Raw genomic sequence first — 19,659 nt, 5'->3', positions numbered from 1 at the left:
TGGCAGCAAGTTTGAATTAACTATCCTAGAGTCATCCCCTCCATGGGAACATTTTTAGGAACTTGCATTGAGAGAGACGGAAAATTTTCTGGCAGTCTGCAAGAATTTTTCTTAGAACACCGGAATAGAAACCCTTTTCCTTCCAAACATAGCTTGTATTTAAATATTTTCTTAGCTTATCTTACCTCTGTAACATTATTACTAACAGCAGCTGTTGCACCATTTTTGTTTTTTAATTCAAAGGAAACTTGCCTCTGTGGTATTCATGGTTCAGAAACAGGGCAGATTGTTTTCAGCCAGTATCATAATCTACACTTATTAGACCATTACTAATTCCTCTAACTTAAAAACTTTCATTCAATTTAAGATTTTTCCATAGAGAACATAATAGAACAGAAAAGTTTTGTGTGCCTTTACCATTTATGGAACCTTGCAAGTATATACATTTAAAACAAAAACAGAAAAACGTCCTTTAGAGAAATAATCCCCCTGCCAGTTCACCAGTTTACTGAACAAACTGGGAATGTTAGGAGGAAGGATAAGTAAGGATGATTTGAGTACTCATTAAACAATAGTCTAGAAAAATCTTAAACTATTTTCCCATACCAGTAGATCTCATGGCAAAATAACTCTTACTAATTTTTTTTTGTGCTTCAGCTGTATTCAGTGAAATGGGGAATTATAATACAATGAGATATAAATAACTCTCCTTCCACTCTTAGATTTCTTTTGTTGTAGGAACAAAGACCATATTTGTACTGCAACAGCACACATCAGGTGGCAAAGGATACCAGGAAGAGGAAACTAGACCTATTAACTACAGAATAGTGCGCTCTCTCCATTTCCAGCTCTGAGGTGTTTCCTCAAGTCTCCCACTGTCAAGCTTACTAGCAAAGTGTGTGATATGAAGCATTACCTATAGGAGCAGAAGATGCAGTTATGGAGCACACGAGTCAACCAGGCATGCACAAGTTCAAGCAATGAAAAAGAGGTGTATTGAAGTGTGCCAAGGGATTTGGTAGAATTCTTTGTAAGGGCTGCTGTCTGTTATCTTGGAGAGGTCATGATGCTCAGTGAACTCTCCTGAGCACTAGAAAAAGGCAAGCATTTGGCCCCTATCCACCAAAAAAAAAAGAGGATCCAAAAACAAACCAGCTGATATAACTCTCCTCATTATATGAGAAGTTTAGGAACAACATCTGCCAGAAGATCACATTGAAGGAAAAGGTGGCATATGGGACATCTAGCAATGTTTCAGATACCTCTGAGGACAGAGATTCTGCAGCCTCTCTGGACAACTTTTCTGTATAATCACCCTTGTTAGGGATAACCTTTTCCTTTAACTAGCTTTAATGTATCCATCTGCAAATTTGGGCATGGTGCTGCTTGTCCTTCTGCCAAGGAACATCCCCAAGAAGACTCAGGCTTCTCCTTCTCTACATCTTCCCAGTAGGCAGCTGTAGCCTTCTCTCCTTAATGCAAACCAAAGGAGTTCCCTCTGCCCTCCCGTCCACCATTGGATGCCATGCACCACTCTCTTGAATGCCCAGAGTGGGGTCCACACTACATAGATCAGGATCTTTCCTGTACTGGAGAGACAAGGGGACGGAGGAGTCCAGATACAGTTATAAAAGTACCAAATAAGAGGGGAAAGCTTTTACTGATTTGCATTTATTATTATTGCTATTCATTGTCCTGTCTTGGGAAGATATCCTAATGAAGCATCTGAATGGACCTTACCGTTGCACTCCAGCACTTCCTGGCAGACCTGAAGTCTTCTGCGTCTCCAAAGAAGCAGCACTCTTCTACTTCTTTGACTGATCTGCTGTTGTTCTTTGTGCACCATCATGGAGGGTCTATCTTCATCTGCCAGCATCTGCAATGTATTCTTCTTCAGGCTGGGATACCCTCACCTCCGGAACCCAAGGCCTATGGTGGCCCTCTGAGGGGGCCTCCTGTCACCCCAGTGCACAGCCAAAAGGAAGCCAAGTCTACCTTTGCCAGCTTTCTTGGAAATAAATGCAGAAAAGAGGAGACATCTCCAGAGGGGGCAGAGATGGGAGAGGAGGCTATCCTGCGGACAAACATGCTAGATGTCAGGATGGCCTCTCACCTAATTTGTGTGGAGGCTGTGCAGAAGGCATGGTGCTGGGCACCTGGACCTTTGATGTTGCTGTGACTGCACCACAGGGAGCCCTGGCAAGATGATGTTGTTCTGGATCAAGTGGGCTTAAGGTGGATCCGCTTCCATTAGTTCTTCATCTTGAGGTGGATCCACCTCCACGTGTTCCACAACAGTGGGCACTATGCAGGCCATTGTACAGGCACTCTTCCTCCTCTTCTACTTCTTTGCAGGCCCCTTCTGCTTCATTGGTTCTGAGAACCAGCTCTCTTTTCCCATATAAAGGTGTGCAGCAGTTGCTCCAGGTTGTCTTTGTTCCAACCATGGCTGGCAATTGCCAGAGGTCTGGAAGCTCAGTGAATGGTGGGGCCAAACACAGGGGTGTTTTTTAGGGCCCAGTACAAAGGCTAGGGCAGTGGTAACTACTCTGGCATCAGGAAACCTCTGTGATGGCCACTATGATGAAGAATGCAGTGTTGGATGGCTTGGAAGATGCCCTTTGTGGAAGAAGGAATGTGGTCAGAAAGGCTGAGGGCCCTTTACTTAGGATGGATCCTCTTGCTGTTTGGTTTGCCAGAGAAAAAGGCTGTCCGCTGGGCACAAGGACTGCCTTCCACCTCTCTTTTTCTGCCCTTTTTCATCTCCCTCTTCATCCTATGTCTGAGGTTTCTGTGCCACAAGATAGTTGGAAAAATATTCGTAGAGGTTCAGAGCAATCCACCATTGCCCACCACCTCCCCCTCCACTGTCATGGCTCTTTGCCAAGTGGTGTAGCTCCCTGTCCTCAACAGGAGCTGAGAGGGGACAGAGCTTCCAAATGTCCCACAAGAGAGAAAGGGTGGCATGGCCAGACTGCACAGAGTTTCCCAGTTGTCAGTAAAGGCACTGATTATGGTCAAGTGCTTTGTGAGCCCTTCATTACTGTCCCCAACATCTACCCCTGCCCTAGCATCATGAAGGTGCCATATCTTGTACCCTGAGCCCCAAGGGAGAAAGGAGAAAAGGAGAAGACCCAGCCTCCCCTAGGCTGTGTTGCTGGCTATAGAGAGTCTGTTGGGGGGCAGCTGGAGTCCTTGCAGCCTGGAAGTGTGGGGTGTTAGGGAAAGATCAGTATGAGCTGCCCCTTGATCTCTTCTCTAGATTCAAGAACAAACCACACCGCTTCTGCGGCATCTTGGCTTCTCATTTGGAAGAAAAGCTCTCCTGTCTGGTTGGAAGAATGGTTAGCAGCTTCTAACTGATAGCCTCCAGGCATGTTTGCAAGGAGAAGTTCATTCTCTTTTAAGAGATCCACTAGAATGTGCGCAGCCACAAGGCAGTTGTTAGACTGTGCTTAACATTAGTCTTCAAGTCGAAGCTGGTGATCGCATGACCATGGGTCCAGGTGGTTATAGGACAGAGGCCACCTTCCCACGTGGTTGTGGGTGTCTGTTCAGGTATGTGGAGGCAGGACAGCTGATCCTCAAAGATCCGAGATGATGGGAGAGACATCTGCATGTGTTTGGTCCAAGCAGCTGCTCAGAACTGGGCTAGTTGGATTCAGTTGCTCAGGACCTTCTTTCTTCCTAGTATGCTCAGTGTAAGAGGGCATAAAGGCTTGTCTTCTGGTGGGCCTGCTACAGGGAGGGTTTGTTTTTTGTAGGACCTAGAAGGTTGCAGGGGCTGAAGGCCCCTTTCCTGGGAATGATTCCTTTCTGTGTTTTGCTAGGCAGAAAGGCTACCCTGCATTCCACCATGTGCCCTGGATTCTATCAGCCCCTTATCTCGAGAGTCTTGTGTTGTAGGCTTGATACTCACTGAGGAGCACATGCAGTCCTTTGAGTCTGCTCACTCAAGGAATGGGCTTACTCAGTGGCTCCAACACTGCCCAGGCTAGGCTTCTCTTTCAGGGGCTTCTCCTCTGTCATGCACCGCCATGTGTTGATTTTGCCCTTACAGCCACAGGGCATTTTCTGCAGAGCTGCTCCTCTGTCAATCCCAATGTTGCATGCACACCCAGCCTTCTCCACTGTAGGCACTTGCTGCTGTAATTATCTGTTTTGATCTCATAGTATCCTCATTAAAATAATTTCTTTAGCCACTTGAGGTCCCCAACTGTAAAATTGTACACTACCTGCATAGCAGCTCTGTGATTTGGATTCATCAGTAGCCCTACTGAAGTGCATTCAGCCACATCACTAAGATTACTAGTAAATATATTAAGCTTTGTTGACCGTACTGTTCATTAAATCTTGTATTCAGAAAGTTCAGAAAGTTGTACTTCAGCAATTTATTTGAAAACTGTTTTGTTTTGTGTCTACGTTTTCAATTGCATCGTTACTTTCTAGGATGGGTCAGAGAAGTTAATATAGATTTATAAGGAACAATGTTTTCATTGAAAAGAAAGAGCTTGAAACTCTTGGGAGCAGGCAATGTTTCTGACTACATGCTTGAGTAGTCCCTGGTTCTCTGCGCAACTTCAGTTCTGGTCTGTTTCTGTCACTGCTAGTATTTAAAAGTTGACCTTCAGAAGAAAAGAGAAAAAAGTTAATTCTCTTTTGTTACTTTTTATGCTAATGATGTATAGACAAAGTCTAAAACTGTGGTTAATTGGGTAGGGTTTTCATTGGACTTTTTTTTTTCCCCTTTTTTTTGTTGTTTTAGGGAGGAGGATGATTCCTTCCTCCTGTATGTTAGGATTTTACGTGCTCTGCTTTAGAAAGCCACGTGGCTAATGGCAGACAAATAGATTTTAGGGCCTAAGAAATCAGATAGCAGAAAGATATGGGAGGGATAATTAAATTCTGATTTAAAAGTTGCCAGCTTTTCTGTAGAATGCCTTCTTTTCTGAATTTGAGCATTTAACACTGTTTTGGATTCTTCTCCCCTGCTATTCCTTCAATAACTGCTTGAGAAAGCATTTAAGCAATACTTTTACAGAGCAAATAAGACTTCCATTGAGAATGAGCTTTCTGCTTCTGAAAGTTAAGCATATAAATAAGGAAAAGCAGTCTATTTAAGATGTTCTTCATGCATTTCAAACTAGCAAAGCAAGCTAGCCAAAAAAAAAAAAGGGTCAAACCCAATTTTTTTCCTTTACAGGTCACCTTTGAGGGCTGTATAGATCAAGACCAGGACTTTTCATTCTTTTATGAAGCAAGTGGGGAGCCAGTGGAATTTGGAAAGCACAGGTGTGTGATGGGTTTGTGTCAACTTGTGGTACCCCCCCTTTTAGTCATCTTTTAGCAGTCATTGTGGTCCTCATGCAGACTGCTTCAGTAACTACGGATTATCTGCTATATCTTGACACAAATACATCTTTGCCTTCCTGTATGACAACTAGTTTTTGAGAAAAATATTGATTGCTACCACTGAAGAAGTGTTAAGGTATTTTTCCATCTTCAGTTAGATGAAGTGTGTGATTAACAGGATAATGTGCCAAGTCCGTGCTTCCACTTTTTTCATAGATAGGGTTTTGTTTTTTTTTAAAGAACAGGCTTTTTAAAATTTTTGTTTTGTTTTAATGTGGAATTGGATGGTATTTAGCTTTTTGTGGCTGCCTGACAGAAATTACGAATCCTTTCTTAAAAATTCAACTTGTTAATCCCAATCAGTGACTGCTGTTTTACGTTAATTAATGCAACAGGAAACATTATTCATTTAACAATAGGAAAAAAAAAAAAAAGAATTATACTGAGATTAACCACGAATAAAAGGAGGCTGTTCCAGCAATTGAAGTTCTATTTTACCCACCAAAATGAAGAGTCGCAGAATCTTGTTTACCTGCAGCCTCACAGGCTTTTGTTTTTGTGGCTTTTTTCCTTTACTGTGGGTAAAGTAGCTTAGAAGCTATCTTTCTGTTGTAAAACAGTCTTAAACCTATTAAACTTTTTCCTTCTCCCTGTTCTGCACTGATGCTTTTGAATTTAGTCTGGATGTGGGAATGTAGCATTGTACTGTTGAAATGTACACTGTGACATCCGAAGTTATGACTCTTTGGATTTGCATCCTGAAATAATGTGCAGTTTTTTAGCCAGAGCAGTTGCTTAGGCAGAGGCATAGTCATTAGGTTCTGAGAGAATAGAAGTCCCCTCCATTTTCATTCATTTCCTACTTGACTTCACCCTTTTCACTTCCAGGTTCAGAAGTCAACAAGCAGCAGGTAGTCAAGTCCAAACCTTTTTGGCTGTAGCTAGAATGCCACGCAATCTTCAACTCAGTGTTTGGAGGTTTTCTTCTGGTTCATTAAGAAGTATTTTTGAGAACATTTGTTACACCTTTGAAGGTATTCGAGACTTCAGACCTCTCAGCTGTACTCTGTGTAGCCTCACAGGACAATACTTTTCTCAACACACATACTGTGTTCTGTTCACAACTATCTAGGCAGTTTACGTGAAAGGGAGTAATAGGATGACACTACTTGAGCATAGAGGACACTTGGAAAGCTGGCATGATTTCCAGTGTGAAGAAATTCTCTGTATCTGAAACGTTGGAATTTGGTTTTGACAGAAGTAGCACAAAATATTTGACTTAATTTGGCATTGGTTCACAAATCTGCATGAGTGCTGCTGGGTCTAGGAACTCTAAGCCACAAGTACTACCAGTCCATGTCCAACCACTATATTTTTACTTTGAGAACTGTGTGGTGGCCCTTTCACAGCCATGGTGTGCCATTTGGGATGGGGATAAGTCTTTCTTTGGAAGAGATCAGCTTAATGGGTGTTGTGTTTTATCTCCTGGATAAGCTATCTGGCTGCTTGGGAATAGCTAGGAGAATAGCCTCCTAGCTAGGTTACATTTGTTTAATGGTGTGAATGAGTAATTTCTAAAGTCCTGTTAGTTATTTTTCAGCCTTTAAAGTATTTACATTTATGATTCAGAACTTGTTGTTATTTGAGTTTTAGTATACTTAGAGCACCACATTCCAAGATTGGGACTGTCATATTAACTGATATTTCATTGGAAATTATGAAGAGGTATCAGAGGATTTTTGTCTGTAGGATAGATATTTTTTTTCATATTTGTTTTGTTAATGTTGAAGGTAAGGCTTTCTTCTAATGGAATCGGGTTATACTAGCTTTGTGACTAATTCATCTGTAGTCAAAATGAATAGTGAGGTGAGACAATTTTGCAGTTAGGTATTTGAAACATAAGAATTTACTCTGCCCTGGAGGTATGAAAGACTTGTACAGTTTCCTGTGAAATTTTACTTTTTTTTTTAACATTGATCATTTTCCTTATCACAAATTTGAAATTTCATGAAACTTATGTGAACTGCTGTAGTTTCTGGTGTAATTCTTCATGAGATAGTAAAGTAAAGACAAAATAAATTCCTTGCAACCCTAAGAAATATCTAGTCATTTCTCAGATTGCAAGGACAAAGTTCTCTGACAGCTTCACTTACGGAGGTTTAGCAGGTCTCATGTAAATAAAAGCATCTTTAGAATAATTGTTCTATTTCTATTTCTCTTTTTTTTTTTTCTTAACATTTATTTAGCTTAGAGGTCTTAAACTGGCAAACTTTTGAGCTGTACTCATCCACTTTGCTAAATGAATTATTGCCTTGGCTTTAGGACATAATAAATACATACCAACACTGTCATCACAGAATCATAAAATCCTTAGAGATGGAAGGGACCTTTAAAGGTCATCTGATCCTGCAGTGAACAGGGACATCACAGCTAGATGAGGTTGCCCAGGCCTTGATCCAGCCTCACCTGTAAAGTCTGCAGGGATGAGGCATCAACCACATCTCTGGGCAACCACCACCCTCACTGTGAAAGACTTTTTCCTTATAGCCAACCTAAATGTATCTTCTGAGCTTGAAGCTGTCTCCTCTTGTTCTATCACCACAGACCTTGCTAAAGAGTCTGTCCTCTTCTTTCCTCTAGCTCTCCTTATTTTTTATTTAGATTTTCTAGTAAATAGGTAGGTATTTAGCTGTAGGAGAGTGATATAATGAAACAGTAAGTAGTCGCTCAGAGTTTCTCCTTTTCCTGGAAGTGCTTTTATAGGGAGAAAGGAAGGTGGTTCTGTTTTGTTTTGTTTTTTCTGCCAAAATTTTGTTCCTTGGTGCCTTCTTTATTATTTTGAAATAAATATATGCATATAGAAAAAGAGCACTTCACGTAAGTCTGGATACTCTTCTATTACCTTATGGTAGGAGAATGTAGGTGGTGTTGCTTCAGCTCAAACTGTAGCTTTAGGACTTTGTGCAGCCACAGATAAAGATTTAAACTAAATTTATACTTTATGGATACTTGTTGGAGGTGCAGCTTACGCTGATAAGAGTGCATGAACTTTTCTGTGAAGCATACTTTTTTGTCATCTTAGTCGCCGCTGTTAAAGAGCATTTGAATGATACGTACATCATTTTTTCTGAACTGCTTTAGTGAGTTTAAGTTGGGAGTTCATCCTTGTCTTGAAAAACTTGACCATGGAGCCATGGAAGGCCAAACAGTACAGGATCTGGAGGGTTTTCATGAGATAAAAGAGTTGAAAGAAGAATGGAAGCCAGGATTTTGGCCTGGGGACACTCCATGTGATATTCAAACCTGAGGGTGAAAGTGTGTTTTTGAGATTTGGGATTTTAAATTTTCTCCTTTGAAAGAGTGAAACTTTCCTGGCAGTACTGATGCCTATAGCAGGCTTTCTTTCTTGGAAAAAGATGCTTGATGACTGGTAAATGTGCAGATAAACACTGTGGCAAATGTGAAAAGCTGAGCAAATAAACATGGCAATTTTACATTTTAAGAGATATTTTGCTTTAATGAGTTTAATGTGATAACAAAATCTTGACATGGAGCTGCTTTTAAATCTAGATTTTTTTTTCTTTTTTTAGCATTGGTTGGACCATTCTAAATTCATTAAGAAACAGATAAAAAGTAAGTACCCTGTCTCTGCCTATTTTGTTATTTCCTTAAGAGTTTGGAGTATTTTAACACGATTGTGTAAATATGACCTTTAACAGATTGAATATTTCTTAGAAAATAGATTTAATTTAATGGTTAATTGGCTGGCTATATCATAGATGTCAAAATGCAAGTTCACGTATAAGGAATAGATCAGTCTTCTGTACCCTCATTAAATATGTCCTGTTTGTTTGAGGCAGAGTAGGTTGCCAGGTAATTTCAGTCTGATCTGTGACAGCAGGTTGCCTGGACACAGATCTCAGTTTCTGTCACTGCTTGTGATCCATAACAGGCTTTGTGATTTTATTTTTTTTTTCCTTCCAAGGAGTAAATGGAAAATATTTTTTGTAGATCTCACTATCTTTTTTGTACGTTTTATTAAAACCAGCAGAAATACATGGCGTTTTTTCAAAGAGAGTTTAGAGTATAGGGGTTGAGTTTAGGTTTCCTCATTGAGTTTTCTGTGAATATTTGCTAAGGTGGGCAAGTTGCTCCTGCAGCTCTAACAATTTGATTACAGGCTTGGACGCAGTACAGGACAGTACTAACCTGTTTTGTTAATACAGTCTTGTAGACAACAGCAATAGGCCAACTGATAATGCTGCTTCCATAAAATTAAAATACGGTGTTTTTCAAGGAAGTTGTGGGATTTTGTAAATGGGTAAACAGTCTTGATTGCTTCAGTGATGCTTTACCTTTCTCTCTAACAAGCATCAAAATAAGCAGAACATTTCTGAAACTCATGAAGCTTTTCTTCAAAGGCCTTTAAAAGACAGTTTGCTTTCACTCCACACTGTGGGTGTCAGTCTGCTAGAATATATACGTGCTATAGATAATTTTTTGTTGGTTGGGCCTTCTCTTGCCTGTTCATAGCATTGCAAGCAGCTTTACCTTAAGTGGCAAAGTGATTTCCAGGTGCACTTCCTGTAATTTCTTTGTACTTCTCCTGATCTTTCTTTATACGTGGAGAATCTACAATTCTCTAACACCTTCAAGCAGTTAAGGTGCAGTTTTGTCTGTGCATAATCTTGTAAGTGCCTGTATTAAAAGCAGATTGTCTAAGCCCTGGTCTGAGGAACCCCTGAAGAGTAAAGCAGCTTGATGAGTGTTGTATAGATCTGTCTTACAACAGAATACATTTCATTACCGTTCATTAAGTGGGTGCTTTGGGAAGAGTTCCACTTTCAGGGCAGATGTTACTTTAGTGCTCTTTTTTGCTCTGACATGGGCAGTTAAGAGTCATTATCTTGCTGATGCTGATCTACCAGTGGTGCCCAATTGTCAGCCTGGCGTACTGAAATCTATGTCTTCTTGGAGCTATCCTTGGAGACAAAATCAAAGCTTTAATAATCAGAGTTTTTACCATGTTGATGTAGTGCTACTAGAAAAGTAGGTGAAAAATAGTCATCTTTCCACCACTTAAGATTCTTGCAGACTGTTGTCCTACCAGATGAGGCTTAGGCAGATAAGAATGCATTGGCCATCTCATATTAGTAGGATAACATTTTGTTGTTTACATCTACATAGAAAATCAGACCTAGTGTGCACCTTCTGGTACTAGAAAACGATGATGCTTGCATCTTCTTTCATTTAATTTCCTAGCTTTCTGTGTTTCTTAGGGTTGTGTGTTTCACAGTCATCTTCAGCACTTTTCACCTCATTGCTCTTTTTCTCATTCAGTGTATCTATTTAATGAAAGCTGATCTATTGGATTTGTTTTTTGTACCTTGTAGCAAGAAGCATGGCTCTCTCCCTCTCCTTCCCTCCAATTTGCCCCACCCCTCAGCAGCAGAAGTGTATCTGAAATTTAACAGTGAACAAAAATGTGTTTCCCAAATGTATTGTTTTTTTGATTAAGTAGTGATTAAGGTATCTTAAGGCGTGGTAGGCATCTACATTTCTTTTAGAATTAGTATGTAATTAGTATTGCATATCTTTTAAAATTTTATCACTTGAAATACTTGGTTCTCTTCTCTGAAGAATTTAAAAGCATACTTCATTTTGGGTTTCTTTGGTTGTGGGGTGGTGGTGGTTGTTCAGCTTTAGCAAAAATTCAGTAGCATAAACTTTTGGGTTTTTTTCTCCTTTTAAAATCTCTGCATATACAGTTGGACCTCCGTACACGTTGCATTTTCGAATTAAATACTATTCATCAGAACCGAACAACCTTCATGAGGAGTTTACAAGGTAGGTTCTATGCATGGTTCAGTGAGTGACTTGCAGAAGGGTAAATTAAATATCTAAAATACATGGGAGTCCTTTAAGGCAGCAATTTGAGATTTCTTACCAAGAGCTGTTTTCCTGCTATCAGAGAGATGTCTTCTTTTTTTTTTATTTGCTGCCAAAATACATCTGAGGACCCCTCCAACTATCTTAGTCTGTAGAAGTTGTGGTAGCAAGTCTGAAGTTAATAAAGAAAAGTGAAATAGATGGCTTCAGTTGGCTGGTTGAATCTCTTTCACTTTCCCACAAACTCTCTTCTCTTGCAGGAGGTATATAAAGTCTACATTGTGTAAAAATTTCTTAAAATAGGTGGCAATCTTTTGTTTTGATCTGATGGGCTGTTTTCTGGGCCATGAGAGTTAGCCCTTGCTTGGTTCATAGCATTCTGGGGTGATCTAGAGGATACTCTGAAAATTGGGAAAGGCACAACTGGAGGAGAGGCTTTTGTAGCTGATTTCTTTATGTCTTCTTTGTATGGTAATCATCTTTCTTAACGTTCCTTTATAATCTTTATTTCTTTTTCTCACACTGGGGGCACTTTCTTTAGCTTCTACTTTTCTTGCAAAAATCACCATCTTTCTAATCAGACTAAGATGTTTAAAGATTGTTGATTGTTTAGTTCATGTGATGTTTACGTGAAACTCAGGTGTACAGGCCTACATCTACTGTCTCCTGTCCTGTCTGCTCTGTCAACCGTTTTTTTTCCACAGTCTCAGACAAGAAGATCAAAGAGCTAATCATCACCACCTTATTATGGGACTGCAATGGAAGCCTTAATATCCATTATCAATTTAGTACAGCAGTGTTAATCCAATAGAAGGGCGTATTCATATACGTTACATAATTAACTCATATTACTCCCTGCCAGTTACATAATTGAGTATAAGATCTTTGTTCAAAAACCAAGATGACTTTTGGGCCTCTCTAATGAGAAAATGCAGTTAAATTAGTAGGAATAATATGTATTTTCTGACAATTGATATGTCTTCATATATCAGGGTACATCTGACAAGTATTAAATTTCCCCTGTGGTCAAATTATCCCATTACTGTCTGCCACAAGATTTCTTTCATAATCCTCTGAAGCATATGATCCTAGTCACTGTGAGATGTGGGTTTCGGAGCTATGTGATCACTTCTGTGATCAAGAAAGACATTTCCTCTGCAAGTATTAACCTCTGCTGCTCTGTGATCTAATTATTGCTGAAAGTTGTAGCATTTCTGAAGACTGTTTTAATTAGACCAGCACTTCAATTAGTTAAATTTTCAGTGCTATGATTATTTTTTTAAATTATAAATTGACAGAAAACCATAGCAAAACTGTGGAAGAAAAATGAAAATGAGTTGAAAATTGATTTTATCGTTCATTTATATTGGGGAAAAAGTAATTTTGGTTGCTGGTTTTCTTAATTATTATTATTTTTTTTAAGAATCTTTATGTTGGTTGGATCATATTTTCCATGTATTATGTGGAGTAAAAAGTGGAGATTAACAATTGTATACTCAGAATTATTCCAAGCCAGAGGAAGAGGAAGAGGAAAAATGTTCAGTACCAGTAATCATGAAATGGCCTGGTTGGGGAGGGAGAGGAGTTGTTGGAGATTCCTTGTGCAGACTGGTTTTTCGACAGGCTCCAGTTCCTAGTGAAGCTGTAAACATCACATTCTCATAATTAGCACAGTAATGAAGAAGTGTTGAAACCCTTCACCCACTCTGTCTTTTTCTGATTTGAAAACACAACTGAAGCCCAGTGCATCTTAGAAGACATCTACTGTAACTTTTATGGGACCTTGATTAAGTTAAGGTAGAAAACAACAGAGGAACGTGTCTGTACATGTGTTTTGTGGAGAATTTTTAAGGTATTTTGCTGATTTGGAATATCAGTAATTGAAATGCAAATGCTTGTCTGTTGGCATGCAGAGAAGAAGCAAAAGTAAGCCATCCCCAGCAGTGCAGAGCTGCAGCACTGTATAGGCAAGTTGGCATTGAGAGAACTACTGCTCAGATTCTTATTGCAAAATTAGATGAGTTCACAGGATTGCGAATCATCAGGGAAAAAAATAAGAGCAGGAAATATACTTGTCTGTCTTTAATCTGTGTTCACATATCCAGATTTGATTGGCAAGTCAGATATTAGCCAAGTATGTGAATTAGAGATATGACATGGAACTAATGTGGATTAATCTCACTTTACATCAAGAAGTATTTTTAATCTTACTTTTCAGTTTTATTGTCCTTCCTGATTCCAGCTATGCGTTCTTCGTCATGTTCACAGCACGTCTCCTGTGATGCAAAGCACATTGTCTTTCTAGCATCTTTTGTGAAGATAGGTTTGCACCTGCTTGGTTGACTGTCAGCAGTGCTTCGAGCTCTCTTCTCTTGATTCACTCGTCATGGCAAGCTCCACCTCTCAGTTTCCAGTGCAGTGCAGAGCCTGCTTGTGCCATCCTGTCCTGTACAGAGTTCTTGCATGGCCTGAAGCACTTCTGCATGCCTCATACCTAAGCTCTGAGTGGCTGTGAAACATGAAGCACACCTAGAGCTGAAGATTAACAGGCGCTTAAAATACTGCTGTTCGCAGGCTGTAAATACCTACTTATAATATAAAGAAATGCTTGGGCTCTGTGGAATTCACTTTTCTCTTATTCAGAACTTTTCTAGTATTTAAAGTGAAAGTTCAATCTGAACTTTTCCTTTTGCTCTGCTTGAACTTCTTCCATGTTCTGTATCTCTTACTGAGGAAGTAGCCCTGAAAGTCTCGCCTTTGTTTGTGTCCCATAGTTTAGAGTTTGCCTGAATTGGGCAAGACCTAGTTCAGAAAAATGTCAGTGTGTCTTAGATAGCCCTGTTGTGTGCTCAGAGTGGGGCAGAGTGTTTCATTGCTACCGAAACAGAGTTGCCTCGAACAGTGTACTGGGTGCAAGCAGTAGGTAAAGAATGGTCCCTCCTTTCTGATTATGGTGAAAGTTAGGGGAACTTTGAAGGTGGTAAGGTATGTATGTCTAAGTGACCCCAAAGAACCTTTTCACTTAAGAGAAAGTAAATGAAAGTGTCATGACTATTTAGTGAGTTGGGATATTTTTCCTGACTTTGGTGCTGGGAAGACTGCACTGGGATTTTACTTTTGACTTTCTGTGTTTTTATTTGTCAGGTACCTGTTTGTATTACAGCTCCGACAAGACATTCTTTCAGGGAAGTAAGTACCTCTCTGCTCTTGCAGCTGTAATTTGAAATATTTATATATTAGTGATCCTTTAGTTAATCTCTTGGTGATTTGAATTTTTTCTTTAACTGTTTGATCTTTCTTGTTCTTCGTAGTATTCTTGCACAGGGTTGTAAACAAGGTGTGAGTTCCATATGCCTTTCCTCCTTTAGAATACAGAAACATATGATATGTGCATTATGACTATATTACTAAAAAATAAAATGAGTAAAAACCTTTCAGGGATTGACCAGCTGACAAATATATGAAGGGGACAAAGCCTGTCCTGACTTCTGTGTCTTTAGCTTGCCATATTTTTCAGTCTGACAGGTAACAAGAGGAAGAAAAGATGAAGTGCAACACTCCTTGTGCAAGAGAAGTCTTCAAAAAATTTTTTGTATGCTTACAGTCTCACCCTGGCCAATAAATTCATATCTGATCTATATTGTTTCTAATTAAAAAATAATAAAAACAGCATGGTTGCCTTTTATTAGTTCAGGCTTGCTTTATGATTGATCATATAATGTTTCATCCTATTGAGAATATACTAAATGAGAGAATAATCACATGCAAGTAAAATTAATCTTAGATTATTTATATCACTAGTAGTCTGTGGTTTAAGTGATCTAGTGAAAGTTAATGTGTTCAATTCATCTCTGAGTACCTTTTTGTAGCAAGAAGTCATGGAGAACAAAAATACATTTTTATAGCTTGTTTTTTTTTTTGTTTCTTTTGTTTTTAAGACTGAAATGCCCTTATGAAACGGCTGTTGAACTAGCAGCTCTGTGTCTTCAAGGTATGCAGCTTTTTCTAAGTGATTTGTCTTAACGTATTTTAAAACATTCACTTGCTGGTTTTCTTTTCAGTCTTCGTTACTAATGAGTTTTCATTGACAATATTTTGATGGCATTCCTTTACTTGAGGAGAAGAATTTCAGGGGGGATCTCTTTCGTGCATTCTTTCAGTTCCTAACTTCTGAGCTCTATTAGCCCAGGTTGACACGTCTTGGGGAAATAGCCTCAAAGGCATGAGCAAAGATTTCATGGAAACTTGGTGAGCAGGGAATTAGAAACTCAAATAGTTTCCTAGTGGTGGAGAAGGTGTGGTGCGTGCACAGTGTTGTTAGCTGTTCAGCCTGAAGAGAAGCGGCCTGTCAGCATACACTTTATGGCATGTTGGTCCTTGCGGGTCTAGACTTGAACATGGGCTTCCTATTGCCTGACCAGTACTTAAGAGAAGTCCTCTGCGGTATGTGGAACAGGAGAAGGTTATAGCACAAGGGAGGGAATGGCACATACTGAAGGAGAGAGAGTATTATGGAAGGGTAAGAACTAAAATTACTTCTGTGGCAGAAGCAAGGAGTACAAGATTTTTTTCCTACAATAGTGAAACATATTTTTACAAATACTGTATTTCTGGTTATCTGTTATGCAGATAGAGAGGAAACTTGCATAATGAAGCTCAGAATTCATTTTTTTCTAAAATAAAGTGTTGTAATCTGGATCGTTCTAGGCTTATAAGCAGCAAAATGAATTGGAGTGAAAAATACTGTTCTTGTTCTGCTGGTGGCTGGCAATGACATATGAAGTTCTGAGGCAGAGCCTCTTAGTTTCATACAGCAATGAAGATAACTCACTGGTTCTAGACGGACTCAACAGTTAAAAATGGGAATTCATTTCCAGTCAGCAACAGATGTAAATCTTACTCCAGTGGCTTATGTGTTGGTTTCCATTTGCAACTGTCCGGGACAGCTCTGATTGTTAGTTGCGCAAAAAACTACTGCAGGCAAACTGTGTGCGTTTTTAAGATGGAGAAAATCTGGCAGCCCATATTTGATTCACTGCTTCCATTTTCACGGATGAAAACAATGGTAACCTCACCCCTGGTCTAAGCAAGGAGAACCAAGCAAAGAATAAATAGCTTGATGCCTCAACATTTTGGATAGTAATTAACACCTGTGATTACTATGTAAATGTAATAAAGAGCCATTAATTATCCATTTGTGGAATATAAGTATTTGTAATGTCTTTAATTAGGCATCAAAACTAATACTTCTTGACATTGTTTGTGGGAACATACCTAAATTTTGTTGATGCTTTTATACTTTTCTACTGTTTGTTTTCCATTATTTCAAAGTCATTGCAATACATTTCTCCAAAAATATTTCAGCTATTGCAACAAATTTATTTTCTCTGCTGGCATATGCTATAATTAATATTTCTGTGTAACCTTTATTACATTTTAATCGATATTGGAAGCTTTTAATTAAGCAGAATAGCTTAAAGAAATGTCAAGTGATTATTCTGTCCTCTTAGGTTACCCTTAGCATAAAAAAATCTGATCTTCTCCTTAGTGTGGCTTTCCTTAAATTGAGGAAAAAGCTAAAAAGCTCTTTAGAAATAGGAGCCCTAAACTCTCTGAAAGAAAGGCTTTTTCTCTTTATGGGACAGCTTTGAACTTCATTATGTTCTTCATAGAGGAGATCGTTCTGTTACTTTAGTTCTTTCTTTGTCTCACCCAACAGCTTCATAGGTTGCTGTTTTGTATGAACCATCTTTCAAACATAAATTGTTTTATTGCCTGTCCTGTGAAGGAATTCTCTAAAAGACAGTGTCAGTTTGCAATATGGCATAATTTGTAAAACAGATTCATACTCACACGCTTCACTTAATCACGGAATCACCAAGGTTGGAAAAGACCTTCAAGATCATCCAGTCCAACCATCCACCTATCACCAATAGTTCTCACTAAACCATGTCCCTCTACACAAAATCCAAATGTTCCTTGAACACCTCCACGGTCGGTGACTCCACGACCTCCCTGGGCAGCTGGGCAGCCCATTCCAGGGCTATATATGGTTATCCACATAACAATTATAATCAAAGAAACTTGAATCATCATTGGTAGAATAAGTTTCTATCTATCTCATTAGTCATTAATGGTTTTTGTATTTAACCACATCTACTTTAGAAAGTACTAAATAAACTCCAAGGAGAATATTTTCTCAGACCTCCAGTTTTCAATTTAAAATTGAAAGAACCTCAGTCATCCCAAGTCTTTGCTCATATGGTAGGCTTTCCAGTTGTTTGATCATCTTAGTTGTTGTTCTTTGGATCTTCTCCAGTTTGTCCATATCTTTTTTTGTATAGTGGGGACAAAAATAGAGCACAGTGTTCTAGGTGTGGCCTGATAAATGTCGAGTAGAGCTTGGTAATCACTCCCTTATCTCTGCTGGTGATGCCTTTTGCTGATGCAACCCAAAATCTTGTTGACTTTGTTTACTATATCAGCATACTGTTCTCTCATTGAATTTATCATCCACCAGGACCTCCAGAGCCAGACAGGCTTTTGCTAGCTAGTTTTTGTTATTTTGTTTGCTTGTTTGTTTTTTCCCCCAAAGTCCTCCTTACTGATGTGTTTATTGTAGTTCCCCTCTTATATTCTGGAGACTGGACTACCAGTATTTCTTAGCAACAACTGTTAAATAGGCTCCCAACTTAAATAAAACAGCAGCAGAACAGAGGTATCTCTGTTAAAGATGTACGGCTATGAATATTGTAGCTAACCATAGAAGAATACTGTTGAAGACAACATAAAAAAAATTAAAAAAAAAAAATCTGCAAGACAGTGGTTAACAGATTGCATTTTGAAAGTAACTTATTATGTTTTAATATAACCTGCTTGGCATCTTTGAAGACTTAGAGTGAATTAATGATTTATGAATCTTGATTATGAATTTTTACAGCAGTTATGTGTAAAACTGCCCTGAAGCAACAAAACTGTTTCCTTCAAAGGCTTTCATTTTCCACTATCTTTTCCCTTGTAGTAGTAACAGTAGAGAGACAAGACTTCTAAAGCACTGGTTTGGACTCACAACATATGTCAGGTGACACGGTATTTACAGGCTGAGAGAGCTGGGCTTGTTCAGCCTGGAAAATAGAAGGCTGTGGGGTGACCTCATTGCAGCCTTACAGTACTTACAGGGAGCCCATAAAAAGGTAGGGAGTCAACTCTTTGAAAGGGTAGATAATGTCAGGACAAGGGGAAATGGTTTTAAGTTGAAAGAGAGAAGATTTAGGTTGGATGTCAGGGGGAAGTTCTTTAGTATGAGAGTGGTGAGGTGCTGGAACAGGCTGCCCAGAGAGGTTGTGGATGCCCCATCCCTGGAGGTGTTCAAGGCCAGATTGGATGGGTCCCTGGGCAGCCTGGTCTAGCATTAAATGTGGAGGTTGGTGGCCCTGCATGTGGCAGGGGGTTGGAGGTTCGTGGTCCTTGAAGTCCCTTCCAACCTGGGCCATTTTGTGATTCTGTGATTCCATGCTGAAAAATGCATTTGCTGTTGATGTTTGTGTCTCAGACCTGAAGCAGTGATATTACAGCCTCTTTACGTACCTTACAGGTTCTAGGAGCAAAACTTAGTCAGCACTTGCATCTTCTGCTTAGCTTGGTAGATTTTACAAGTGTGCAGCTCCTAGAAAAAATTGTAGCAGTTCCTAAATATGGTAACAGGAGGTGACACGTCAGTTCTGTTGAGGCTTCACTGTTTCTTTCCTTAAAAATAGCTTGATTTGAATATTACACCATCATGATGATTTAAAGCAAACAGACAAAAGTTTTATCACTGATTTCTTGAGACTAGATATTATCTTACCGTTTGGATTCCTACAGTAATGTAACAAAGCAAGCTACAGAATGTCTTGGAATGAAAAGTATGACCTTATTACAGTGAGAGAAGACTTCAAAGTAACTTCCTCTGAAATAGTAGTGTATTGATATTTTGATTTTAAGAGAAACTTAATTTCCTTTAAGTACTTCAAAATCCAGAGAAGAGGCTGCAGTTCTTAAATGTTAGAAAGTGTTTTGATTTTGAGATGGTTTTTTGTTTGTTTTTAATTTACAACATCAGCAGAAGCGTATTCTTGTACAGCGTATGGTGATCTTTGTTTTTAACTTTCCAAATTATTAATTTCAGCTGAACTGGGAGAGTGCGAACACCCAGAGCACACACCAGAACTTGTGTCTGAATTCCGGTTTGCACCAAACCAGACTGAAGCAATGGAATTCGACATCTTTCAGAAATGGAAAGAGTGCAGGTAGGGTACTTGTGTGGGAGTGGCATCTAGCAATAGGTGGTTTTCCTTTCTTCCAAAGTCAACTATGTCACTAAGTGCCCCCTTACCAAACATAAAGTAGCAACTGTGCTTGAGAATTGAAATTGTATGC

The 19,659-nt window shown here is 39.2% G+C and overlaps 1 protein-coding gene across 3 annotated transcripts in view; it reads left to right on the top strand.

Annotated features, from left to right (window-relative positions):
- Positions 1–19,659, top strand: part of EPB41L4B (erythrocyte membrane protein band 4.1 like 4B) — a 168,637-nt gene that overhangs the window by 57,825 nt on the left and 91,153 nt on the right. For all 3 annotated transcript variants that reach the window (XM_090137209.1, XM_031589147.2, XM_090137210.1), the window contains exons 3-7: positions 8,943–8,985; positions 11,121–11,199; positions 14,386–14,430; positions 15,180–15,232; positions 19,409–19,529. In XM_090137209.1, the coding sequence (XP_089993335.1) occupies positions 8,943–8,985; positions 11,121–11,199; positions 14,386–14,430; positions 15,180–15,232; positions 19,409–19,529 (341 nt within the window). The remainder of the gene's footprint in view (positions 1–8,942; positions 8,986–11,120; positions 11,200–14,385; positions 14,431–15,179; positions 15,233–19,408; positions 19,530–19,659) is intronic.

This window comes from Phasianus colchicus, chromosome 3, assembly GCF_987193195.1.
Source record: "Phasianus colchicus chromosome 3, bPhaCol1.hap1.1, whole genome shotgun sequence".
In the NCBI taxonomy this organism is placed as follows: domain Eukaryota; kingdom Metazoa; phylum Chordata; class Aves; order Galliformes; family Phasianidae; genus Phasianus; species Phasianus colchicus.
Note: the sequence above shows the minus strand (reverse complement) of the source record. Positions and strands in the feature narration are given on the sequence as shown.